This window comes from Micromys minutus (assembly GCF_963924665.1).
Source record: "Micromys minutus genome assembly, chromosome: 24".
Taxonomy (NCBI): Eukaryota; Metazoa; Chordata; class Mammalia; order Rodentia; family Muridae; genus Micromys; species Micromys minutus.
Window position 1 is genome coordinate 15,572,437 of NC_137959.1, and position 26,960 is coordinate 15,599,396.

The 26,960-nt window shown below is 40.8% G+C and overlaps 1 protein-coding gene and 1 pseudogene across 7 annotated transcripts in view; both read left to right on the forward strand.

The window, feature by feature from the left end:
• Positions 1-14,203, forward strand: part of CHD9 (chromodomain helicase DNA binding protein 9) — a gene marked incomplete at its 5' end in the record, with an annotated part of 116,909 nt that extends 102,706 nt beyond the window's left edge. For all 6 annotated transcript variants that reach the window (XM_080937054.1, XM_080937052.1, XM_080937051.1 and 3 more), the window contains 3 exons: positions 2,389-2,517; positions 8,664-8,768; positions 10,805-14,203. In XM_080937054.1, the coding sequence (XP_080793180.1) occupies positions 2,389-2,517; positions 8,664-8,768; positions 10,805-11,668 (1,098 nt within the window). In that variant the 3' untranslated portion in view covers positions 11,669-14,203. The remainder of the gene's footprint in view (positions 1-2,388; positions 2,518-8,663; positions 8,769-10,804) is intronic.
• A 5,623-nt stretch (positions 14,204-19,826) lies between these two features.
• LOC308435913 (large ribosomal subunit protein eL36-like) lies at positions 19,827-24,154 on the forward strand (annotated as a pseudogene). The gene is made up of 2 exons: positions 19,827-19,844; positions 23,813-24,154. The product of its transcript is annotated as a large ribosomal subunit protein eL36-like (transcript).
• The last annotated feature ends 2,806 nt before the right edge of the window (positions 24,155-26,960 follow it).

Consider the following 26,960-nt stretch of genomic DNA (forward strand, 5'->3'; position numbering starts at 1 on the left):
GTTTTCCAGACGGGGTTTCTCTTGTGTACTCCTGGCTGTCCTGGAATTCAGTGTGTAGACTAGGCTTACCTTGAACTCAGAGATTCCTGAGTTCAGTTCCCAGCAACCACATGGTAGCTCACAACCATCTGTAATGGGGTCCAATGCTCTCTTCTGGTGTGTCTGAGGACAACTACAGTGTACTCATGTACATGAAATAAACAAATCTTTAAAAAATAAAATAAAGCTTGTGAAAAAATTGAGCATCTTAAAACACCAGGCATGTCTATCTCTCCTCGCCTGCCTCCTGAGTGCTAGGATTAAAGGCATGCACCACTGTACCTAGCTTTTTATTTTTAATCTATCATTTAAAATTTTTAAATTTGGGGGTTGGAGAGATGGCTCAGTGGTTAAGAGCACTGACTGCTCTTCCAGAGGTCCTGAGTTCAGTTCCCAGCAACCACATGGTGGCTCACAACCATCTGTAACGGGATCTGCTGCCCTCTTCTGCATACATAAAATAAATAAATCTTTTAAAAACTTAATTTTGAAAACTTGTATAGGGAATGTGATTATTACTATTTTATTAACAGAATACAATTAATTTCCTTGTTTTTTTCATATAAAGCAACTAAATAATCTCTAGTTTCTAGAATATTCTTTATATTTATAATACAATTTTTGACCCAATATGTCTGCTTTATCACGAAGAAACAGCCTGGCAGTGTAACACAGAAAGCTTCAGTTTGGGATGTTAGATGCCTTTCATACTTCTAATTTGTATAGCAGTTAACACAAATTTTCAGTCTTTTCTTTAACTTCTTTTTGTTTTATTGTCAAATATTTCTATACTTGTATGAAAAGAAGTTTACACTAAATATATCAGGCCATGAAAATGAATGTTGCAATTATAGAAATGTGAATTCACAGCATGTTGGAAAATGACATTCTTTTATTCAACCAACATAATTATATTGAGTGATGCTCCTAAGCACTAGCTATGACTTTAGTAACTGAAGATGGGAATGTAAGAACGCAAAGCTCTCTCTCTCCCATGTGACACAGCCTAGCCGAAAGGATTTTCCTCCCGTTTTTATCATTACAAATGAGTTTTTATTAACTTTCTCTGTAGCTAAATAGCTATAATGTGAGCTTAGAACATTGCCAGCTGGTGGAGGTGCCTGCCTTTAATCCCAGCATTCAGGGGGCTGGTGGGTGGAGGTGGGAAGGTGGGGGAGAGTTAGGAACAGAGACAGTTGGGTCTCTGAGTCGGAGGTCAGCCCAGTCTCCAGAGAAAATTCTAGGGCAGCCAGGACTACACAGTCTCAAAAACAAACAAAGGAATATAACAGAGAAGAGGTGTGTGAAGTGCCATGAATCGAGATCAGAACAATTAACAGGAGAGGCAAAGGAAAACACATGGAGACAGAAATTTCAGTAGTAACTGAGAAAGGACTCGGTGAGCGTTGACTCCTTTAGCACAGGAGGAAGGCATGCTGGGCCCTGAGAACAGTCCTGGAAAATGTTAGCAGACAGTAAGATGCCCAGTTTTTATTTTTATTGCCAGATATGAAGGTTTGGGTTTTTTTTAATTATTTTTATTTACTTATTGTTTTACTGGGAGTTGTTTTGTTTTGTGAGACAGGGTCTTTCTATATAGCCCTGGCTGGTCTGGAACTCAGAGATCTGCCTGCCTCTGCCTTAGAACTGAACTTAAAGGTGTGATTCATTACCCTGAGCCTGCTTCTTGATTGGCACTGTAAAAAATAATACCTTTACCATTGTGAAGAATATGTGAAAAGATCAAATAATTAAGAGAGATCCCAGCACAATTCTGAATTGTTGTAGCAGGGATTGGTGGTATAGAGCTGTAAGCTCAGGGTATGGACGGCAGAGGCAAGAAGGGCCCAGTTGTAACACACCCTTGGTTCAGAATAAGATCAGGACCAGCCTGAGCTACCTGAAAGCCTGCCCCCAAAACAAACAAGTAAATATAGAAATGATCAGAGCACAGAGGAAGCCCGAGGAGTTTCTCCTGAAATCTGCTACATGGGAACTCATCAAAGGAAGTCTAGCTCATGACAATAACAAGCTTTTCAAAGGAAACGGCTCCGTCAGTGCCGACCCCTTGGGTGCCCGTGTCTGTAGTTTGCTGCCGTGTACAGAAGAGATGACAGGAATACTCCAGAGTCATTCATACAGAGCCATAGCAGCGACCATCACAGGGGCCTTGAGTACGTGTTCAAATTAAAAAGTTGAAAAGAAAATTTAAAACTTAATTAAAATCTTTCAAGTTTAAGACTTTTAAACTACAGAGTGGGAGCTCCTGGGGTCAGCTCACCTGCACCACTCTGAAGTGTTGGACAAGGCCACGAGCTGAGCTTCAAGGTGTTTCTTGGTGTGTTTTAGAGAGTGCAGCTTCACGAGGGAAGACCCAAGCAGAAAAGGCATCGATGCCGAAACCCAAACAAACTGGATGTCAACAGCCTCACTGGAGAGGAGCGCGTGCAGCTGATCAACAGAAGGAACGCACGAAAGGTATCTGTGCGGCCCGCACCCTCCCACACTGGTCATACCGTTTCATTATGCATTATTGTCTAACAGACAGGAGAAGGGGAAACAAGCACAGCTGTGGGAAAAGACAGGCGTGATACTTTTCTGTAGTCTACTGTCAAGTCCCACATTACTGAAGCCATTGCACAGATCTGGCCAAGCGGTGTGGGTGTGTATGGCTGTGCACTGGACAAGGGCACTCTGTCTCAGACAGGGTTCTTTTCAGAGCATAATTTGTTCCCTCAAGGAGACATTAGTTGCTGTCCCCTGACTGGTTCAGTTGCCATGCTCATTATTGTGGGGGAGGGGTGAGAAGGGAGAAAATGCTACCTTCATCTACAAGGAAGAGGTCATCCTTCTTACAATACTTGAGGCACCAGCCCACGTGTCTTGTGCCAAAAGCCAAAAACCCTTACTCAAAGGTGACATCATTTAAATTATCACTGTAATAAATGCATTGCCTTTTTATCAGTGTAACATTTTTGTCAGATAGCTCAAGTTAACCCTGTTTTCTCAACTAGGCATATTATATAATTTTTGATGGAAATAAAATGTCTCAAATTTTACTTTATAGGTGAGTGGAATTTTTATGCTTAGCTTGTGCTAAATATTCACAGATTATTAATAGATGAGCTTCTTTCTAGCTTATATGTTATGATCAGCATTAACTTTAGTTGCCCTGTGCTCATTCACCTGTGTGTTACCCTCCCTTGCGCAGGGTGCCCTCTAGCCAGACACACACTTGCTACACAGACATTCATGCAGGCAAAGCACTTGTCCACATGAGATAATACTTAAACAACAGCAACCTAAGTTGAAAATAATAGTACAAGTGTGGGAAAAGGAGACCCAGTGTCAGAACCACAGAACCGTTGGAACAGCCTCTGTCCGATCCTGCTGTATCAGCACTTCATGGTCACATTGGCGTCTTCCTTTACTAGGCCTTCTGTGACTTTATCGTCAGCATCTCCTTGTCCAGCCCTAGGGCACCTATTACAGACTGCCTGTATGCTGTGGCTGGATGTCCCCAGGCTTCCCGACTTCTAACTGTGCCTTATTTCCAAGCCCCTTGAGTAGTTCAGTCCCAAAATGGTGCCTGGGTATAGCCTGTGGGATTTATAGACTCCAACGTCAACTTCTCCTATGATGATTTGTTATGCAGGAGTGCCACCAAATTCCCCAACAGAGTTTGAAGACATGAGAACTCATTCTGTGCTTAGGACTGACTGCCTGTCTCTTTAAACTAGGACAGACTAGGTTACCTTCTGGAAGGTTCTTTGGCTCCTCCTCCTTCCAGGGAACCATATGAACTGGTTCTTTTACAGTGATTAGCTTTTCAGTTTCTCTAGGTGTTTCCAACTATTATGTGACCTTTTGTACCTTCTAATGCTCTTCTCTGGCTCGCTCGGGTTCAGCCCAGTTTTTGCTTTCCTGAGTTTTCTCAAACTTAGCATCAAACAGCGGTTGCTTCTAGTCCTATGATTTTTAGGTTTTTTTTTTTTAAAAAAAAACTTTTTATTTGTCTGTACATTATGCTATGCATGTTGGGTCTGGCTGTGGGGCTAAGTAGAGTCTGCAGGGTCCTGGTCCAGCTCGGGAAGTAGAGAGAAACGACTTCTCCAAGGACCTTGTGTTACATACAGCTCTTTAGATGAAGGCCTTCTCTGACAGTCTTCAATGAAATGGCTCTCTGAGACAATCCTAGCTTGAGCACACACCTTTATTCAGGGTAGGTTTGTATGCCTATGCTTCATTTGGAGTGAACCAGAGCTATATATGACTCTTGGAAAGTAGGAAGGGTTTTTAAGGTGAAGTTTCATTGGCTGAGGCCTAAGGTATTGGGGGAAATCTCATGTGCATTGGAGAGGCTTTCCAAGAGGTTGAACCTATAATTTCACCAGGGATTACATGACATCCCTCAGGTAGTGTTTGGGTTGGGCTCCCTAGATCAGGCAGAGAAGAGAAAGCACCGCCTTCATTTTACTGAGCTCAGGAAAGCTGTCTGGACATGGTAGACCACAACCTTAGTATTGAGGTGCTGAGGGTCCTGGGTTTCCTGGGAGTGCAGTGTGGCAGTTGCAAACCTCCTGAGAGGGGTGCTGAGAACCAAACCCAGATCCTCTAGAGATGCAACAAGCAATACCCACTGACCTTAGCCTTAGCCCCCAAATTAAGACTTTCTTTCCACAGGTTATTTCTGAACCAGATATTACTTAGTATTTGGTAAAATTCTCTTTCTATACTGATTTGTCTTTTTTTCCCTCATAATCTAAAGAATAGGTGATTTGTGATATCCTTTGTACACAGAGCTGTAATGTACTAGGGTTTGTTATGTCAGCTGAACAGTAAGGTGGGTGAGAAAAGGTGACAAACAGTAGGATAAGACTCAACTCACAGACTCACTCCTCCCTGGGCATTCCATGTTCTGCTTTCTGGTGAATGACATCCCTGATAAGATTGCAATGTATAAAAACATTTTAACTTCTCATAAGAAATCCCACATTCAAACAAACCATTTCAAAGTAACAGCTGCTCTTATATTAAACACTACGAATTTTACTGTCTGGTAGAAGCAGTTTATTCAACTTTTGATAGTATATTGGTTTGCTATATGGTGTTAAAACACTGATATAAAGCAAACTGTGGAAGAAGGGGTTTGTTTCATCTTATGTTCCCAAGAGAAGCTGGGCAGGAACTCAAGGCAGGAATCTGGAGGCAGTAACTGAAGCAGAGACCATATAGCAGTGCTGCTTTCTGGCTTGCTCCCAGTCTTACATCCTGCTTTTTCACACAACCTAGGACCAAGGGTTCAGGTTAGGTGACTCTGTTGGTCTTTCTGTGGAGTTCCTATCCCCTTAGGGGCTGTAACCCTTCCTCATATTCTTCCATAAGAACACCAAGCTCCATCCATTGTTTGGCTGTGAGTGTCTACATCTGGGGAAGACCCAGTTTTAATCTGAATCTTTTGAGGTGAGAAAGTCCATCATTAATCTGGGGCACACCTCTGACTGTAGTCTATATCTAGGGCATAAAAGAAGGAAGCTGTCCTCTCCTTGCCTTGTTCTCATGGTCAAGTCCATTCCTCACTGGCTTTAGAGCCTCCTCCTTCAGGATTCTGATGTATTCTGAAGACTAAGTGAGACATCCAGCCATGGAGACTGAGCAACTACTGCATTCTTGGACTTTCTGTTGGTTGACAGCCATTGTGTCTGGACCACAGCAACCATTCTAATACATCGTGTGTGTGTGTGTGTGTGTGTGTGTGTGTGTGTGTGTGTGTGTGTGTGTGTGTGTGTGTGTGTGTACATTTCTTTTTAATTCTGTCTATTCTGTTCTAGAGAACCCCCACTATTACACTCCGGCTACAGTAAAATGAGACTCTTAACAAACAAAATTTCCCAGTACTGAATATTTTAATTTGTCTCAGCCTATCACTGAACTGTCTCAGACCCACCTGTTACCCAACTAATGATAAGAGACCTTTCATTAATCACAAGCATTTGACCTTAGCTTAGTCTTGTTCCCAATCAGCTCTTATACTTAAATTGTCCCATTTATACTGATCTACATTCTCCTTGTGGCTCATTACCTCTTGAGTACCGGCACTTGTTTCTTCCTTTCCATCTGTCTGGCCTTATCTCTTGCCTCCAGGTGTTGACTGGCAAATCGCCTGCCTCTGGCTCTTTCCCAGAGTTTCTCCAGAAGTCCTGCCTATGCTTTCTTTCTACTCCTTATTAAACCAGTCAGAAGGTGATGAAGAAGATTATAAAACACTGAGACAGAAGATGTTTCATGCAAAGACAATCATTACACTATGTACAAAAGATTATCCCAGCATCAGCAAGGTTGGGAGTTCCGTTTCTTTGGTTTTCCTGGAGTAGGGTTGTTGTTGATTTCATCCTTTGAGATGAGGAAAAACTTACCATGTAACTGAAGATATCCTTGAAATTGTGATAGTTTTGCCTCCACTTTCCAAGAGTTGAGGTGAGAGGTGTGTGCCACCATATCCGGCAGCTTCTTAGCTAGCTTTAAGGAGAAGGAATAACTTCTTGTTTTTATTTGTTGGTCTTAATACTGAACATGTGTGTGTGTGTGTGTGTGTGTGTGTGTGTATGGTGTACCAAGGTCAAAGGACAACATGCACAAGTCAGTTCTCTCCGTCAACCATATAGATCCTGGTGATTGAACTCAGATGGTCAAACTTGGCAGAAAGTGCCTTTTTCTGCTGGGCCATGTCACTGGCAGTAAATATTCTGAATATTAATGTTGTAAACTTTCTGGAATCTTTCTCATTTCCTTTGATTTGTAGTGTTCTCCACTATTGGCTTATCTTTAAGATATAGAGTTAGGTTGACGAATTGAAAGGAAAAGAATCTTCTTCCTACAAAGTCCCCTTAGTTTTAGAGGAGGTCATGTTATCTCGTATTATATTTGTTTTGTTTAAAACAAGGTCTCACACTGTAGCTCAGGCTGACCTAGAACTCACTATGTAGGCTGGACTGTTCTCAAACTCAGAATATTCTTTCTGCATCAGCCTGGAGGTTAAGTTACAGGTTGTAAATTCACTTTAACCTGAAGCTTCATAAAGAACAGATTACAAGAGAAGACATAGAGACTAAAGAAGAGAAGAACATTAGGTGAAAATGCTTATAGGTATAGGTGATATACTCACTGTGATAAACGAATGTGCATCCTATCAAAATATAATATATATTTATTAGTTGGGGATGTAGCCAGGGACAGAATGCTTATGTAGCATTCACAGGCCCTAATTCAGTCCCCAGTATTACTCAAGAAAATAATATCTAAAATGCATGTATTCAAGAGAAAAGAAGGAACTGCTCAATAAACAGCTTTTAGACTGCAAAGAAACATTAAATTAGTAGGTCAAAAACATTGATATAATTATTAATTTGAATTATGAATTATCATATAAAAATTCTTACAATTTAACGATATATAATTTAGTTAATACACATAACAAACAAAAGCATGGAATTCTGAGACCTATGTTTTACTCCTAACTCTTGCCATTAGATGGCTTTATAAAGCTAACTATGACTTCTCTGGTGCTCAGGTCCTTCATTTTGAAGTAGAAATAGTAACTCGAAAAGATTTTCTAAAAACTAAAATAAAATATTTATGTAATGTTCTAAGCCCAGTATTTGATATATACTTATTGTCAGAAGATATTATAAGACACTTGAACTGCCTCATTTTTCTCATCAGATGCTTTGAAGGAATATTATCGTCACATCATTTCATAGATCACAAAAGAGACTCAAAAATATTTATTGATTTACCTGTGTTTCCATAGCTTGAAAATATGACTCCAAAAGGTATACTTCAAGGTGGCCTAGACTGTCTGTCTTGCCTCCTAAGTATACCATGAATAATAGTTCTTCATTTTCTTCTCTAGTTATTGCACTTAAAACATTTAAGATTTACATCATTTTTGTTCATTCCTATCACTGTGACAGTTACTGTGACCAAAGGCAACTGAGGGAAGGAAAGGTTTGCTTTCTGGTTATAGGTTCATCATCAAAAGAAGTTAAAGCAGGAAAACAAGCAGGAACCTGAAGGCAGGACTGCTTGCTATTCTACATAATGTTACCCCTGACCAAGAAACTCATACCCAAAGAACTGTAGCATAAACCATGGAGAAATGCTTCTTGATGCTTCAGTCCTTGCTTACTAACTTACTTGGAGGCTCATGCTCAGCTAGCTCTTTTATATAGTTTAGAATCACCTGCCTAGGGAATAGTGCCACCTACAGTGGGCTGGGCACTTCTACGTTAATTAGCAATCAAGACAGTCCATCCATGGACATGCCCATAAGCCAGTCTGATCTAGGCAGTTCTTCAATAGAGAGTCTCTAATTCTAGGTTACATCTGCCAAGTTGACAGTTACAAATAACCAGAGGACAAAAGCAATGTGTTCATAAAGTATTTCAGTAGCCTGTTTAGATTGGAGTGACCCTTTTTTAGTATAATTATACAGATTGTTGAAGCTTGTTCAAAAAAACATATTTTTTAAAAATTCTATATCAGAAATAAAATAAATAACTTAATATTTCAAAGTGCTAACTGTCTAACTATCTGTTTTTTTTTTTTTTTTTTTTTTTTTACAGGTTGGAGGTGCATTTGCTCCTCCTTTGAAAGATTTATGTCGATTCCTGAAAGAAAATTCAGAATATGGAGTAGCTCCTGAGTGGGGAGATGTTGTTAAGCAGTCTGTGAGTATCTCACAAATGCACCATGTTAGAGGCTAAACTATTTGATTATGTCTTAGATTAAGCTTTCTTTTCAGAATAAAAATTTCATGAACATCAACAATAGCTTTCAGGCTTCAGTTTTTATTTTTCAAAGTGTGTAATTGATGACAGGGTAGAATTCATACCAGAAATACTTCCCTTTTTATTGCAAACATTGTTTAGATACCTCTACAAAGAATAATCAAATAGGTATACAATGAAACTTACATAAAAATAGTCACCATAAAAGGGTCTCTGTAGATAGCTCAGACTGGCTTTGAACTCCAGTCCTGCCTCAGTTTCCTATTTACTGGAATTACACTGCTTAGATTCCTCCTAGCATAATAGTAAACAATAGATAACAAACGAATGGACTTTCTATATATTGGAATTCCATTCATATTTTAAAATGATGTCTTAGAAGAACATCTGCAGTCAAGAGAGAAAATGTTGGCAGGCACACTATCTTCTTAGTTCAGATCCTGGGCTGTTAGAGCCTAACTACATGCTAAATATTTGTTATTTCTATAGGTGTTCAAATGGAAAAGGCAAGCTGTAAGACTAAATTCAGTGTAACTGTTTTTATTTTGGAAAAGAGTAGGGAGAATCATATAAGTACCAAGCAAGTGATTCGTTGTGCAGCCTAAATGCTACAGTGCTGGGCTGGGAGGGGAGAGAACTGTGGATCTGTTCTCTGTATCGATTGCTGTACTCTGCAGTGAACCGCAATGCTTCTGAAGAGAAAAACCAAGTGAAAGTAGTCCCTTACATTTCACCTTAACTATGACTGACATCCGCACCTCCAGAGACAGTGGTCACTAACCACAGGGATCAAGGTCTGCTCAGGTTAAAAAATCACACTTCCTAGGAACTTGGACACATAGTTTTAAAGAGAGAGAGAGAGAGAGAGAAAGAGAGAATATAACACATCTCAATTTTTGTACATTACATAATAAAGTGAAGCTTTTAGGTCATGTTTTATTTAATTAGCCTATATTACTAAAATTCATGTGATCACTAGAAAATTTTAGACTATGTATATGACATTTCTACTGGAGAGTGCTGTTACAGAGGTTAAAAAAATAAAACCTTGAGGAATTTTGCATCCCAGAGTATTCTAGGAAAATGCCATGAAGGCAGCACAGATGGTCATTTGTCCCAGGCTTTTTAATTTTTTGTTTTTAATTACAACTTTATTTTACAGATGAAATCTACCTTTTTTTTTTTTTAATGTGAGTACACTGTAGCTGTCTTCAGACACACCAGAAGAGGGCACCTGATCCCATATCAGATGGTGGTGAGCCACCATGTGGTTGCTGGGAATTGAACTCAGGACCTCTGGAAGAGCAGTCAGTGCTCTTAACCGCTGAGCCATCTCTCCAGCCCAATTTTTGATTTTTAACTGCTTATCACCAATATGTAATTTGAGTGATTATATAGCAAGTGCAGAACCAGATGTTTTAATATAATATTTCATGAAGCCTCCTGCCTGTCATAAGCATTTACAAATGATACACATGCATCGAAGCCCCACTATATCCAGATAATAATGGGTAATAAAATCTTTCCACCTGGAGTATACCTTCTGTGTCTTGGCTCTGTTTACCTTATTTCCAAAGTGACAGTCAAGAGTGATTTGAAGCATCGAAATTTAGCCTTAACCTTAGATATGTCCCCTGCCCTTCCTTCAGGAGTTCTCAGATAAGAAGGGTCTGAGCAGGTGCTGCTGTGCACAGGAAGAGCTAGGAGAATGCCTTGTAACATTTCTTTGGCCCTTAAGTTTTCTGTCCTACAAACCTAAGGTTCATAGTATAAGGAAAATTAAATGCCTCTTTTCATTCTCTGGGCATTGCAATAGCTAGTTGAAGCCACCACTTAGATCAAGTTATGCCTTTCATAATTATTTCATATCAATTCAGAATAGGTTTGTGAATAACTGCCTCTTAATAGGCTATTTGATCAGCTATTTGGTATTGATTTTCACATAGCTGTTATTAATGAATATGTATTTTCTCTAGGGGTTTCTCCCGGAAAGTATGTATGAACGGATTCTCACTGGTCCCGTTGTGAGAGAGGAAGTAAGCAGGCGGGGGAGAAGGCCTAAAAGTGGACTTGCCAAGGCTACAGTAGCAGCAGCAACTCCCTCCAGCACTGTGCCAGGCAATCCTTTGCTGGCCAATGGATTACTTCCAGGTGTAGATCTCACAGCTCTTCAGGCCTTACAACAAAATCTACAGAACCTGCAGTCGCTGCAGGTGACCGCAGGGCTGATGGGCATGCCTGGCGGCCTTTCTTCTGGAGGAGAAACGAAAAACATGGCTGCTATGTTCCCCATGCTGTTCTCAGGAATGGCCGGGTTACCAAATCTGCTAGGCATGGGAGGACTTATGTCAAAGACTGCAGAATCTGGGGCTGAAGAAAAAAAAGGAAATGACTCTAAGGAGCTAGAAGGAAAAAAAGAAAGGACAGAGAGCCAAAGTTCGGAGAATGGAGGAGAACGCTGTGTGCCAGGTTCTCCTTCGACTTCCTCCACGGCTGCATTGAGTTCGGCTGCAGCCGCCAAGCCCATAGCTCTTAACCCACTCTTGCTGTCTAACATACTTTACCCAGGGATGCTGCTCACTCCAGGCCTTAATCTTCATCTTCCGACCTTGTCTCAGTCCAATACTTTTGATGTACAGAAAAACAAAAGCAGTGACTTAGATTCATCTAAGTCAGTCGAAACAAAGGAAGAAGATTCCAGAGTTAGAGATCAGGAAGAGAAAGGGGGAACTGAGCCTAGTCCTCTCAACAGCACAGATGAGGGTTCAGAGAGAGCCTCCTCCGGGTCTGAAAGTTCATCATCATCATCTGAGGATTCAGACTCAAGCAATGAAGACTGACTAGGGACTCTGCAACCTCATCCTGAACTGGTTTTGCCTTTTCGTTAATTATTAACTGTAAATATCCCAGTGTTGAGTGCATCAATAACTTACTGACAGGACATTTCAGTTGTTTGTTTAGAAGTGCAAACTGCTTTCAGAGATGTTTTGCATGTCCTCTTTCTTAAGATCCATACGTTTCTGAACTCGACGTACTATCAGATACACACACGTATAAAGCTACAACAAAAGGCATTATGATGTTGGGGTTAATTTTATGAAAATGATACTCAGTAAGAGTTGTATATTTAATATATTTGCAGTGAACACAGAGTACTTTATGCATATTACTGATTTAATTTGAATATAGTTTTACAGCCTCCTTGACACCTATAATTTACAGATCAGAACTCAGCAATAATTTGGGCAGCTAATGAATGTCACAAAAGCTGTAGACTCTCCATCGCCATCCATTGCTTTAATTACATGAAAATGATCTCGAGTCGCGATGCACTGCTGATGTCTCCAATTCAGGTACAAGTATGTTTTAAAGAAGAAATAAGTTTCCCAATCAGCCAATTTATCTGGCTACCTGTTACCTCAGCTGAGTTAGTTTAGGAAGTTTACATTCGTTTCTAATTCTGTGCTTGTTTTCAGGGGTTTTTAAACACATCCTATAGATCATGTCAATCCGGCAAGGAACGTGACTTACATTTTACTGAGCTCAGAAATCAGTAAAAATGGAGTCATAAAATAATCTTGTGTCATATGGCTTTGGTACCCTGTACACACACATTAAAACTTTTCGAAGTTTGGCCTCCTATTAAAAATAATTACCTCTCAGATGAATAATGTCTTGTTTCCAGGGTTCAGAAAGGCAAACTCATGAAACGCCACTGAGAACTTTGAACACAGCGCCCTCCACGTACAGGAAAGTGTTTGTTTGCTTCGTTTGTATAGGTTTCTGTTTGTGTCTTATGTCCTGGAAATATTCCACAATAACAGGTAATAGTAGTCAAGTAATATGCAGATAGTCTGAATTAATTGAGTTTCTAGGAGTAAGAAGTCAGCATGTTACCCAGAGTCAGTGTTGGGCTATCAGCTTACAATAAATGCTGAAACACCCACCGTGAAAATGCACTTTGACTAATCTCAAAACCATGTACAAATTATACCTATGAAGTCCAAGGCTTCTGTTCTGTTTCTTACAATCCTTTGTCATGTACGATTTGTCTGGTATTTGATTTGTGATATCATTTCTCCTGCTAAAGCTGCTATCATTCTGACAAGGTAGAGGTCCAAGGTTTACCTTTATATACATTGGAAACAATTAGAACAGATTTAGACATTCTAAGGAGAGATAAATATTAGCATTTTCCTCATGTCTAAATAAATCACGCTAAAGTTTGCAAAGTGGTAACTTTGGGATGAGTACCCAGTTTCTTCCTGTGGGAAAACTGACTTCCAGTATGTTTTAGTAGAGCTGTTGTTTGTTGTGGACTAAGCAATTGTACTGGGTTTCCCAAAACCTTTACCAGTAAATTATGTTTCTGTATGTAAAAACGTAACCCATTATTAGACGATGTTATATGTATCTACCAAATTATGTAAGTTCCATTGGGATTGTATTATTAATTTTTGTATTTTCTCAAAGTAGTACTTTGAATTGATAGTTCTTTATGCAATGTCTTAGCAATAGTCACTGTAATGCCCACCCGGGAGCCGTGGGTGGAAATCCTTCATCATGAAAATGACATGCTACATATTTACTGTGTTCCCTGTGCAGTATTGCACTTTTGTTTAACTAGAACATACCCGTGAGATAGCCAAAGTCTTTCAGACAGTCACCTTGGTTTGCAGTGGAGTGTTCCAATACCACCCGCATCCTGTTCTTCCTCTAGGTCTGCCCATATGACCTTTATTCCTCTCTTTCCCAATTAAAAGAAAAAATGAAGTTTAAAAAAACTTAGATCTTGTCATTAAAATCTAATTTATAGCAAAATCTATGAGATAAAGTATTTTCCTAATTATGGTCTAATAAATTTGGGTAACGTCCTAGTGATTCTCTTTCTCTATATAAGTCAGTCACAGTTTTCAAAGCATATGGCTAATATTAACTTTAAACACTCTCTTGGGTTTCAAGATGTGTCTGTAGATTTATTGGGGGAAGGCTGTCCAGGTGGCAGCTAAGAAAACCATGCAGATACAGAAGTGTCAAGCTAAGGTACAGGAAGGAGTTGATGGAGTGCCACATACTCCAGCAGCAGATGAAAGGCTATCCAGTGGTGTTGGTAGGTACTGAGAGAGTTATAGCTGATCTTGCCTTGCATTTTACCCCTTGTTTCAGGTCTCATGACTCAGTCTTAGTCCAATTTTTCTTTTGGACATTTGCAATATTTACCAGTTGTGTTTTGTGTAGTCTAAATTTGCTTTCTGTAGTTGAGCAAACGTCTTAAAAAGTCCTTTGTAATTTATTAAATTACTTTCTATGATGTTCTACAGAGCAAATGGAAGTTTAATTATTTTTTATTAAACATATTCTTTGACTACCCATGATGTCAGCCTCCCTCCGTACCTGACACTACCTTTTCACTTGAGTTTTATATATAATTTATCTCACTCAAGTTATAAGAGAAACCATAGTTATAAATCTTCAACAGCACTGTGTACTTTAAAAGAAATGTGGGTGTTGGTGGCGGTGTAGTTTATCACTGGGTATTTGTCACGTAGGCTGGCCTCAAACTCAGGGCTCAGTGATATTTAAGGGATTAAAGTTTTCTATATTTATATCTACAATTGCATCTTAAATGGCAGGTTTTCATTTCAGTTCATTGGTTGTTCACTGATACTGATGTCTGCATAAAGAGGGAACAGCTCTTTAGGAGTGCTAAATATTAAAGCCCATGTCTACAAAACACCCTCCCCCTTATACCAAACACTGTGTTTGTTTTTATCTCCTTGAACCCTAACACTTCCAAGAGAACTAAAAGGACAAGCCTCACCATATACAAAACTTAATTTTGGAAATCAATAATTAGCTCTTGGTCATAAGAATTTCTTATGACTCAGTGCCATTTTTGGCAGTGTGTTTTGGAAACATTTAACAAACAGCTCTCATTATGGAGGTAAAACTCATTACCCTGAACACCTGGAGCTGTACTGACTTGGACATTTTTGAGAAAACACATACTGTGTTTATATGTATACAAAGTGATGTATTTCAGATTTTTGTGAAGAAAAGGGGGAATTGTGATTAAATAGTGGTCATACTGGTTTAGGTGACAGGACAAAGAAAACCATGGAAGATGGCCCTGTAACAGGCAGTAACAGGAAGGATTTTAGTGACTGCCAGCCAAGGAACACCCAGAAGGGGGACCACTGCTAGGAACAGGAAAGGTGCAGAACAGATTGCTTCAGAGCCTCTCTGGATCACACCACCAGCATCTCTATAGGACTTTTCTTCCTTCCTTTCTTTTTCTTTCTTTCTTTTCTTTCTTTTCTTTCTTTCTTTCTTTCCTTCCTTCCTTCCTTCCTTCTTTCTTTCTTCCTTCCTTCCTTTCTTTCTGTCTGTCTGTCTGTCTTTCTTTTTTCTCTTTTTCTATTAGATACTCTGTATTTACATTTGAGATATTATCCCTTCCCCCCTCCATTTGCCTTCACAAAGGTGCACTCCCTCCTAATCATCCTCTCTACCCCATTACCTTGGCATTCCCCTACATTGGGAAAACATGCCCTCCCTGGACCAAAGGCCTCTTCTCATACTGATTCCAGACACTGATATCTTCAGCTACATGTGCAACTGGATCAATAGGTCTCTCAATGTGTGCTCAAAGGTTGGTGTTTTAGTCTACGGGAGTTTTGGAGGGTTTGGTTGGTTGATAATGTTGCTTTCAGCCTCAACCCTGAAGAATACATTTCTCTTGTTTTAAGTCCTCCACTTTGTGACATTAAAGAAAAAGCATAATTTTCATATTAAATTATAATCCATATTATTGGTATAAATATGAGTACTGACAAGGAACCACTTGCACTCAGCCCTAAAAGTTTATTTAATTTCTAGCACTAACTGGCCTCCTCTTTCTGTTACTTAGGAGGCTGAGAATTGAACCCAGGGCTTCACACATGCTAGGCAAGCACTCTGCACTGAGCTAGTCCAAGCACACTTCCTGCTTTCCTCTCCATCTAAGGATCTTATGTTGCTGAGTTCGTAGCAAAATACTTATTTTAAATTGTTCTTTTCCTTGGTGAAAAATAAGACATGCATATCAGAAAGTCTGGGAGGAGAGACAGAGCACAAGGCAAGAGTCACCAAGAATGTTCACACTGATGGGAGTGCCTTGGCCCTTAATGAACTTCTCATTCAGAGACAAGTGCTAACCTTTGCCTTCTGTGTGCATTCACAGACTAATAATGAGAGTGGAGTTGAACAATAACTGCCTGTGGTACCTCATGCCTGTAATCCCAGGCCCCAAAAGAGGTCCTGCCTCAAAGTGGAGGAAGAAGAGAAGGCAAACTTTACATACTGTTTTGCAGCCTGCTTTGTTCTGCCCTTTAAAGTCGGGGTCTCCTGCGGCCCAGGTCTGGAGCTTACTCTGCAGGCAGGGATAAACTTAAACTTCGGAACCTCCTACCTCCACTTTCCAAGTGCTGGGATTACAGGCCTGTGATACCTCGAGTAGCATGGTTCTACACCAGGCTATTCCTGCACACCATGTGAGCACTCCACCAACCGAGCCACGTTTTCCAGCAACCTGCTTATCGTATCTACTGTATCGTGATTATATTTCCACGCCATTAAAGAAGCTTACACATTCTAAAGGCCTCTACTGTCCCACTGTACCATGTAAGTAACGCCTACTTAACCTTTAGAGTGAGTCTAGTGGGCTAGTTAAAGGTCATACATTAATAGTTCAGTGTTCAAAGCTTTGTTACCCCTCTTGTGGCCTTTGTCTTTTATTTATGGGTGTATTGCTTTTGAGGTGAGAGGGCTCAAAGCTGGGTCTTTGTACAGTGTAAGGTGTAAGCAGTCGCCTACTATTGATTGATGTAAGTAGCTGCAGTAGAGAGAGAAGCTCACCAACATGCCAAGAAAATACTGACACCCAGCTTACTCACTCCGGTTACTTTATTCAGACAATGTACAAGGTTAATAGGGGCTGAGAAAGGTCCCAACTACCAAAGTTATCTGTCCCTTGCTGCCTGTGAGAGCAGACAATCCACACAAATTTCAGTCCCTTTTGACCATGGCTAGCCATGACCAAAAAGTAAGAACTCCAGGTTTGCCAGGAGTGTCTTAGGACCAAGGTATAGCTGCAAGCTCATATACCACCAAGTACAGATTCTCCAGAGACGTGTCTTCAAGGTTCAGTCTCAACAATTTCTCAGCCTCTACTGATTAACATAGCAAAGGCTTTGCTGAAACAGTTCACTTAAAACCAGACACAAAGACTTTGCTATACATAGCAGTGAAACCCACTACTGAGCTGCATTCCCAGTGCCTTATAGTTAAATTGTTGTACAGTTACTTTGGGAAATGTTTTGGGCTTTTTGGTTTTGCTGTTTTGTGTGGTTTTTTGAGACAGGATCATGCAGTGTGCTACTGTCTGGCTTAATACAAAGAATGTATATATAGCCCAGGCTGGTTTCAAACTCACAGTAATCCTCCAGCCCACGTCTCCCCATTTTATTCCTCGTTTTTTGACATCCTTTTCACTAGGTAAAATTTGTTGATTTGGAGTAATGTAAGTTTATTTCTTCTACTGTGGGTCAACTGTTCAAGTTCTGTAACACTGTTTTGCACATGCTAAGTAAGAAATGTCTGCTAAATCAAGTCTCTTTATTTTCAGTGTGCAAGAATTTTATTTATTTTTTGTTGGCTTTGGAAACGGTTTTAGTAGGTAACTGAAACCATGCTGCAAGTACATGTCGAGGTCTGAGATTAATGTGAGCTGTTTTCTAAATCATCCTCCACTGTGTGTGTGTGTGTGTGTGTGTGTGTGTGTGTGTGTGTGTGTGTGTGTGAATGTGCACACATGTACATATGAAAGCCAGAGGTTAATGCTAGCTGCCTTCCTTGATCCCTCTTCACACTCTCTTTGAGACAGGGTCTCTCACTGGTACTTGCTGACTGGATAGCAAGTGCTAGAGAGCTTCCTCTCTCTGCCCTCACTGCACTAGGGTCACAGAAGCTCGGAACTATGCTGTCTTACTCGGAGTTTCTATTGCAGCTACGAAAACACCATGACCAAAAAGCAAGTTGTGGAGGGAAAGGTTTCTAGATTATAGTTTACCATTGGAGGAAGTCAGGACAAGAACTCAATCAGGGTAGGAAGATAGAGGCAGGGACTTATGCAGAAGCCATAGGGTAGTGCTGTTCACTGGTCAGCTTTCCCATGACTACTTCAGCTTGTTCTTTTATACAACCTAGGACTGCCAGCCCAGGGATGGCACCACCCACAATGAGCTGGGCCCTCCCCACTGATCACTAATTGAGATAATAATGCTCTACAGCTGGGTCTCACAGAGGCTTTTCCTCAACTGACAGAATAGGATGTGCCAACTCGTGAGAACAGAGGGGAAAGGGAAGCTACTGCAGGGGCAGTGCAGAGAGAAGAGAGGGCAGGGTTTACTGGGGTAGTTGTACAGAGACTGGCTGGTAAGAGAGCAAACTAGGCAAGAGTAAAAACAGAATGAGAACAAGCCCTAAGATTAGAACATATTGCCCAAGTTAGTACGAAGCCAAGCAGGTTCAGTAGGAAGGTAAGAGAAGCCAGATTGAAGTCAGCTTTGGAGAAGAGTTTGAGCTAGATCAGCCGAGTTGAACCCAATCAGCCAGAGTTCTGAAAGAACAAGAGAGGGAAAGCTTTTTCAGCAGTTTGAGACTCAGAGGCTGAAGACATTATAGGCCTAGATAAAAGCTTCTAGGACTAGGCCTAGGTTAGCAGATGTAGGCGGTAAGTCTCAGAGACCACAGTTACATCAGGTGAATAAAAGTTAAATGTATACTCTCCCTCCCCTATGTCACCACATGGCAGACAAGTTGCTGGTCCAGCTCTCATTCCTCCAGAGCCAGCTCACCCATGATGCCCAGGTGGGGGTCGGGGTCATTTCTGCACAGCCCTCAGATATCAACATGTTTCCAGGTGACAGTCCAAACCAGAGATATCTGCCTGGCTTTTTGTGGTAACAGACCCCTGTTGGGAGCAGAGACCAGGATCCCACCATGGTCCCAGGTGGCATCACCGGCTACTGCTCACGTCAGGCTGTTCCTCACGACCCTTGATTCTCCAGCTCTGCCTCTCTTCACTGTGCCCACATCCTTCTGTGTCTGTTTCTCTCCCATTTCTCTACCACTTACTTGCTCCTCTTAACGCTTGCCAGGGTCTCTTGAGTGTTTGGGGTCATTTCAAGAGTGGTCTCGGGAATGCTATGCCACAATCCTGCACTGGGCAGGGGTCATCTAGGGCATGGTCTGCTCCCCCCGGGCCTGCACGCCACCAGACTAGTGGTCTTCTCAGGCTAGCTCTCTGTCCAAGCCCCATGGTGCCAGGCTGATGACAGACCTTCAAGCTTGCTTTGTTCAGGGGATGCAAGGTTACTAGTCAGTTGTTCAGATGTGCCCAGAACACCAAGTGTGTAGACATAGGCTTGCTCCTCTCTGCCTTCTGACATATATGTGGCACAGCCACACCTGCAGTGCTTCTAGGAGCAGGAAATTTAAGTTTTTTATGTGGTCATTTCAATCTTCCCTCCTTTATGGGTTTCCATTGTTAATATTTATCTCATGCAAAAACATTTTACCCCAAGATTACACACATATTTGCTTTTGTGTCCTTTATTAAAAATAGTTACCATGTTTATTGGCTTAGAACTTATTTTTGGTAGCATAGATTAAGATAGGAATCATAATTAAATATTTTCCAGATAATACTCTGGCATTGTTTACTCTGTCTCCACTAATTGAACATTTGTTGAATTAGCCTTTGTCATAATTAATTCACACATTATAAATTATTTAAAGAATATGAATGATATACACTTCATTTTTACAGTGCTACCAACACTGCAAAAAGTACCTGAAACAAAATCCAACACAACGAAACAAGAAAAGGTGGGCCTTCTAATACCAAGGGTGATGGTTTTTATATGCTCAGCTTAGGGAGTGGCACTATTAGGAGGTATGGCCCTGTGGGAGCAGGTGTGTCATTGTGGGCATGGGCTTAAGATCCTCATCCTAACTGCCTAAAAGCCAGTACTCTGCTAGCAGCTTTCAGATGAAGATGTAGAACTCTCAGCTCAGCCTGAACCTTGCCTGCCTGAATTTTGCCAGGTTCCCACCTTGATAATAATGGACAGAACTTCTGAACCTGTAAGCCAGCCCCAATTAAATGTTGTCCTTTTAAGAGTTGCCTTGGTCATGGTGTCTGTTCACAGCAGTTAAACCCTAAGACACCCAGGCATAAATCATGACTAGAACAGCAAGACAGAGGGCCAACAAGAAAGTGCAAGGCTTGAACAACACCCCTAACTCTAGTAGGATAGACCATGGGACATCAAACAATCTCTCAAAATGTAAGGATAAAGCAGAAAAGGTGCTTTCTAACCACAGTAGAAATTAGAAATCAGTAACCAAGCTTTGACATTCACAAATATAAGCCAGGTGGTGGAGGCACACGCCTTTACTCCCAGCACATGGGAGACAGAAACAGGCAGATCTCTGTGAGTTCAAGGCCAGCCTGTTGTACAGGGTGAGTCTGAGGACAGCCAGGACTCCACAAAGAAACCCTGTCTGGAAAAAACAAAACAAACACAAACAAAGGAAAAAAAGAAAGAAAAAAGAAATTCACAAATATATAAAAATTAACAATGTTTTTCTAAATAACCAATGGATCAAAAAAGTGACCTCAAAGAAAATTAAGAAAAAAATAAAGAATGAAAATACAATGTAGCCAAAGTGTAAATGTACAGCTTTAAACATCTACATTAAGAAAAATGGTGGGACTGGAAATATGGCTGCTCTTCCAAAGGACCTGAGTTCATCTCCCAGCAACCACATGGTGGCTCACAACCATCTGTAATTGTATTTGATACCCTCTTCTGGTGTGTCTGAGGACAGCAACAGTGTACTCATATACAAACTAAATAAATATTTAAAAAGAAAAAAAATGGAGGGAGGTTGGCTCAGTGGATAAAGGCACCTGCCACAAGCACTGACGGTCTATCCTGGGACACATGTGAAGAAAGAACCACCTCCAACATGTTATCCTCTGACCTCTGTGACTCATGCACCCACATGCATGTAAATAAACATAATGAAAGTAAAAAAAATTAAGATATTGATCTGCTCTTAGTAGCATTTACAAAACTGCCTTTTTTTATTTTATAAAATTAGATCCAATTTTATTAAGGATTTCAGATTACATATTTCAGACTTCTAGAGAATAGAATCATTTGGGGACTGACAGATGTCATAATAAACACTGATCCCTGAAGCTCCACACAGCACTTTCCCATTATACAAGGGCCAGCTACCTCTTCACTTTGGCAACAGCTACTCCTACAGAAGGAAGGGAAGACTGTGCTAGTCTGTAAATTCACTGAATCTTTCGGTTACAAACTTCAAAGTTCAAGAAAATAGGCTGTGTTTAGATGAACTATGATTACAGAAAATAGCACAAACCATCTAAGAAAAAGCAACCAAAGCATTTTCAAGATAAAGAAAATATAATTAATTGGTTAAGGATTTCCAGTAGTTAAAAAATCTCAGGAAGATGTCGCTAAAGAATGTGTTCACATTCTAAGAGCTTAATACTAAAATATCACAAAAAGAACTATCACCTTCAAAAAGACTTTTCCTCAATGTAAATTTTAATAACAGCAGGAACTTTTCTCCAAGTACAATCCAATTAATATACCCTGTCAAGAACTATTCCTTCCCTCAGAGTGAACAGTAATTAGCCTGAGGTATTTTAAACGTGGCTCTAATGGTCTAAAACGTAATGCCACCCTCCCCTGCCTCATTACCACCTTAGGATTTATTACAATGTGGTCACTTGAAATATCTGAAGGGGAGTAAAAAGCTAACTCGAAAAACCCCAAACCCTTCAATCTCTTAAAAGCATATACCACTTTCATTCATCCCCACTAAAATAGGAGCCACATGCTCAGATGTAGATAGAAGTGTTTAAACTTCATTCTCCACAGAACTGGCTTTAAAAATAATGTTTTGTCATAATTATATTTTGGGGCAGCAAAGTTTGTCAGGCTTTTAACTACATAGAAAATTTAGTCTTGAAAAAGTCTGTGTGTGACTAAGGGATATTTAAATGTTACACAGAAGCAAAAAATAAAATCCAATACTCAAGACTGGTAAAACTTTCCTTCTGAGTGTTCAACAGCAGAAACATAGAGCCTTAAGCAATGAAGATTAGGGTTAGAAGGACAGACAGGTGTTTCACCCTTGCATCTGTAGGGCAGCCAGGAACTAGGGACACTGGGAAGCTTTTAGAAGGGGTCACCAGAGGAAAGTGCTCCCTGTGTTTCCAAGGGAAGCCACATGGTTAGCAAAACCCTGACTTGTCCATGCAGATGAAAGGGCTGGTAGAGGACCTAGGGGCTCTTTAAAAGTTCCTACCACTAGCCCCTGTAGAGTTCAAAGTGATCAGTGGCTGAAGGTTAACTTTAAGTCACCTTTTCTTAGTTAGGGTTTCATTCCTGTGAAGAGACACCATGACCAGGGTAACTCTTATAAAGGGCAGCATTTAATTGGGGCTGGCTTACAGGTTCAGAGGTTCAGTACATTATCATGACAGGAAGCATGGCAGTCAATGTGCTGGAGGAGCCAAGAGTTCTACATCTTTATCCAAAGGCAGCCAGAAGAGGCTCTCTTCTTTACCAGGTGAAGCTTGGGCAATAGGAGCTCTCAAAGCTCACTTACACAGTGACACACTTCCTCCAACAAGGCCACACCTCCTAATAGTGCCACTTCCCATGGGCCAAGCATATTCACCAGAAAAGGGCATTGGATCCTATTACAGGTGGCTGTGAGCCACTGTGTAGTTCTGGGAATTAAGAGCTCAATGCTCTTAACCTCTGAGCCATCTCTTCAGCCCTCCAAGTCTCTGGTTAGATGGCTCTTGTGACTGTTTTCATGGAATGTATGTGTTTCATTTTGTCCACTGTCTAGTAACCAGTCTGTGTCTGTGGCTTGATGTATTTTTTGTTACATATGTGTGCTGGTTGGGTTTTGTCAGCTTGCGACAAACCTCATTATTTCTGGGAATTGCCTCCAGAAGACTGGTCAATAGGCAAATCTGAAAAGGCATTTCCTTGATTGTGGACTGATGTGGGAGGGCCCAGCCCTAGGAGTGATACCAACCCTAGAAAGGTAGTCCTGTATTGTTTACGGAAACAAACTAAGAAAGGCAGTAAGAAGCATTCCTCTATCCTCTGAGACTTCCTTTTCGTTCCCTGCCCCCAGGTTCCTGTCTTGTGTGGGGATCCAAACAGACTCAAGGCTTTTTCAGAGGCACTGACAGAATAAGAAAGGAAATTTTAGTTTTGAGTCTTTGTCCAGGGGTGGAGTTTGCAAGGCCATTGTGAGGCCAGTGCCTCAAAGGTATCAAGGCTGTGGTTTCTGGGGACCCGACTCTTCCCCTTGGACTGTAGTTATGAGTCCTAAGACAGCTGTGTCTGACTCTCTCCTTCAGCTAACAGTTTAGAAGATGCTGTACTTCTTAATAAAATTGCTTGGCATCAGCTTAGGCAAGACCTCCTGGTTCCAGTTAATGCCTTTGTCCTCTTTATTTCTCATTTCCTGTCCTCTTAACACCTCCCCATACAGCACCCTTATTCCTGTGGGTCTAGGTCAGTCTTGAACTCCTGCCTTAGATTCCCTCAGTGAACTGTGGTGTTCACATCAACAGAAAGCTAGAATAACACCTTTAGACAAATGTTCTGTCATATGTTTTTATGATAAAGTTCCCCAAAAGGGTTTAATTTAAGGTGGCCTCTAAGTAAACAAGCGTATACATAATCGCTGTCCAAATTAATTCTGATTCAAAAATGTAAACAAATGTAAGAGATTAGTTATTTTAAATGTATGGGGAGATAGGGCTGGGAAAATGGCTCAGTGGTTAAGAGCACTGAGTGCTGCTTCCTGTCCAGGCCGCCATCATCCTGGTCCTGCGCTACCCTATGGCCTTGGGCAACAAGGGCCACAAGGTGATAAAGAAGGTCAACACTGCAGGCGCCTCACCAAGCACTTCAAGCACAAGCTAGTGCAGGACAGGATCCGGGAGGTGTGAGGCTTCGCTCCCTAAGAGCGGCGCAATAGAGTTGCTCAAAGTGTCCAAGGACAAGCACGCACTCAAGTTCATCAAGAAAAGGGTGGGTACACATGTCCGTGCCAAGAGAAAGCAGGAGGAGCTGAGCAACGTGCTGGCAGTCATGAGGGAGGCGGTGGCCAAGAAAGATTATAAGCCCTCAGCCCCAATAAAAGATTGTTAATACAAAAAAAAAAAAAAAAAAAAAAAAAAAAAAAAAAAGCACTGACTGTTCTTCCAGAGGTCCTGAGTTCAATTCCCAGACACCACATGGTGGCTCACAACCATCTGTAATGGGATCTGAGGGTCTGATGCCCTCTTCTGATATATCTGAGGACAACTACAGTGTACTTACATACATAAAATAAATAACATAAAAAAATAAAAAATTACAGGGGATAAAGTTGCATTATGTAAATAATAACAGGCAATTTAAAGATGTTAAAAATTAACAGTTTACACTTTGGTACCATTCTCTAGCTATACCTACTTATAAAACACAAAACGTAATTAGGTATGCCCAAGCTTTTATGCCTTTAAAATAAAAGTCTAAAATTACATCAGGAATTTTATTTTGAAAAGCTAGACAGAATTGTATTCTTTAAGCATGAATTTTAGGTATCCAAATAATAGTCTCAAGATTATTAGAAGAATATTTAAGATCACTATAATTTTGAAATTTGCATATTCTGAGAAATGCTAATTCATTGACCCTGGATCTCAAAGAGTAGCATGTCAGGGATTTAGGAAGACTGAGGAACTTGTTTTCACTGTGTTATAACTAAGTATAATATAATAAATCATTATTGCTTCATGAAATATCACATTTAAAAGACAAAAGGAACCATTAAATATATGAAAGAAATAAAAGGCTGTAAAAGTATAGACATGCCTTTTTTTTAATATATGTATTTTATTTGCAGGGGATCTGAGCTCAGTTCCTAGCGCCCACATCAGACGGTTCCCAACCAGCTGTCACAAGTTCTAGAGGATTCAATGCCTTTTTCTGTCCTCTATACACACACACAACCGCCAGCACATCCCTATGTATAGACACACACACACACACACATGCCCACAAACTTCAAATAAAAATAACTTTTTAAAAAGAAGAAGGAAGATATAGTAGCCTTTGTAACTTCAGTCCCAGAGGATCTGACACCCTCTTTTGACCTCTGTGGGCACCAGGCACACATACAGTGTACAAGCCTACAGGCAATACGCCCATACACATAAGCTAAATTAACTGATCATTTTTTAATGAAGGCAGATACATTTTATGCAATTACTCATTCTCCCTGAGACCGACCATCTGGGTTAAAGCATCTTAGGCTCTCGTTGCTATGTGAGGCCTTGAGAGTCACTGGGTCAAGCTCCAAGCTGTTATGGCCCAACTAATAGAGTAGAAAATTTTTGTTTTTCTTTTTGGTCCCGTTATTTTGGGGCATTTTTTGTCTTTACACTTCCTCCTCACAACAGGATATCCAGGTTAAAAAAAATTTTTTTTAAGATTAACTTACTTATTTTATGTATGAGAGGACATCAGAACTCATTACAGATGGTTTCGAGCCACCATGTGGTTGCTGGGAATTAAACTCAGAACCTCTGGAAGGACAGTCAGTGATCTTAACCACTGAGCTCCAGCCCCAAGAGAAATCTTTAGCAAAGGCATTAAGACCTCTTTTGAAACTGCTTCAGAGCAGAAGAGGGAAGGAGCTGCTCCACATTGCTGGTCCGTCCACAGAGTTATTGTAGTTGTATTTGGAGGAAGAAGGTGATCACAGGAGGTTAAAGGGGGGACTGTGACATTGCTCACGAACTAAGAGGGCCTTAGTGCAGAAGACAGGTGTTAGCAGAGATAGTAATGATCGCTATTTCTTCGGGCAAAAAAATCACCTGGAGGGGATGGAGAGCGGTTCTTCCAGAGGTCCTGAGTTCAATTCCCAGCAACCGCATGGTGGCTCACAAGCATCTGTAATGAGATCTGATGCCCTGGTGTGTCTGAAGACAGCAGCAGTGTACTCATATACATAAAATTAATAAATACATCTTTAAAAGAAATCCCCCGGAGCTTAATGGCCTGTAGCCTGTAGTCTAGAATATATCAACCATGCCAGTGGGTTGGGTGTAAGAAGGGGCCAAAGACAGAAAAGCAAGAGACAGCAAGAGCAGGGCTGTGGGAATTGAGGCAGCCCAAACTCCTGGAAAAAACTGTCTAGAAGCCGTCATATTCCTTAGGTCTGCTCACCAGAAGGCAGCATGCAGGAGAGTTGTGCTCTTTCAGTTAAGGTTGCTAGGAGTGAGGGGCTCACAAGACTCTACTCTCCCCAAGGTCATTTTCTTCTACGGCATAGCTGCTGGTCAGTTTCTCCTGCTCCTGTAAATAGCCCCTCCCCCTTGGCTTCCATGAAGAGCCCCAATTAAACTCACCGGGTCATGAGATAAATAAAGGAATGAGAGAGAAAAGAGGCTAATTGGGACATGGAAAGATATCGACTGGGGTGCCAGGAGACAAAGAAGTAAGCAGGGCAGTAAACAAGATCACAATGCACAGGTGTGCGAAGAAATCACCTGTTAAGTGTAAATAATATATATCAATACACAAAACTGTGAAATCCTGTAATTATTTGAAAGCCATGAGGCAGGATAGCTAATTATGACAGAGAGGGGACATTAGTGCAGGTGCCACAGAGGCTAGAAGAGGGTGTAAACACCCTTGGAGCTGGGGGTCCAGGTGTGACACGGTTGTCTAGATTCAAACTCAGGTATTTTGGAAGAACAGCCAGTGCTCTTAACCACTGAGCTGTGTCTCCAGCTTACAAAATTGTTGAAATAGCTAATGGATGACTTAAATCCAAGGTTCTTGCGACCTAGATTTAAGTATCTTTTTGGCCAGTATTGTTTGTGCACCTGTGCATGTGTTTGGTGTGCGTATTCAAGTCTGTGCACGTGTGTGTGGAGGCCATTGAACAGCCTCAAGTGTTATCTCT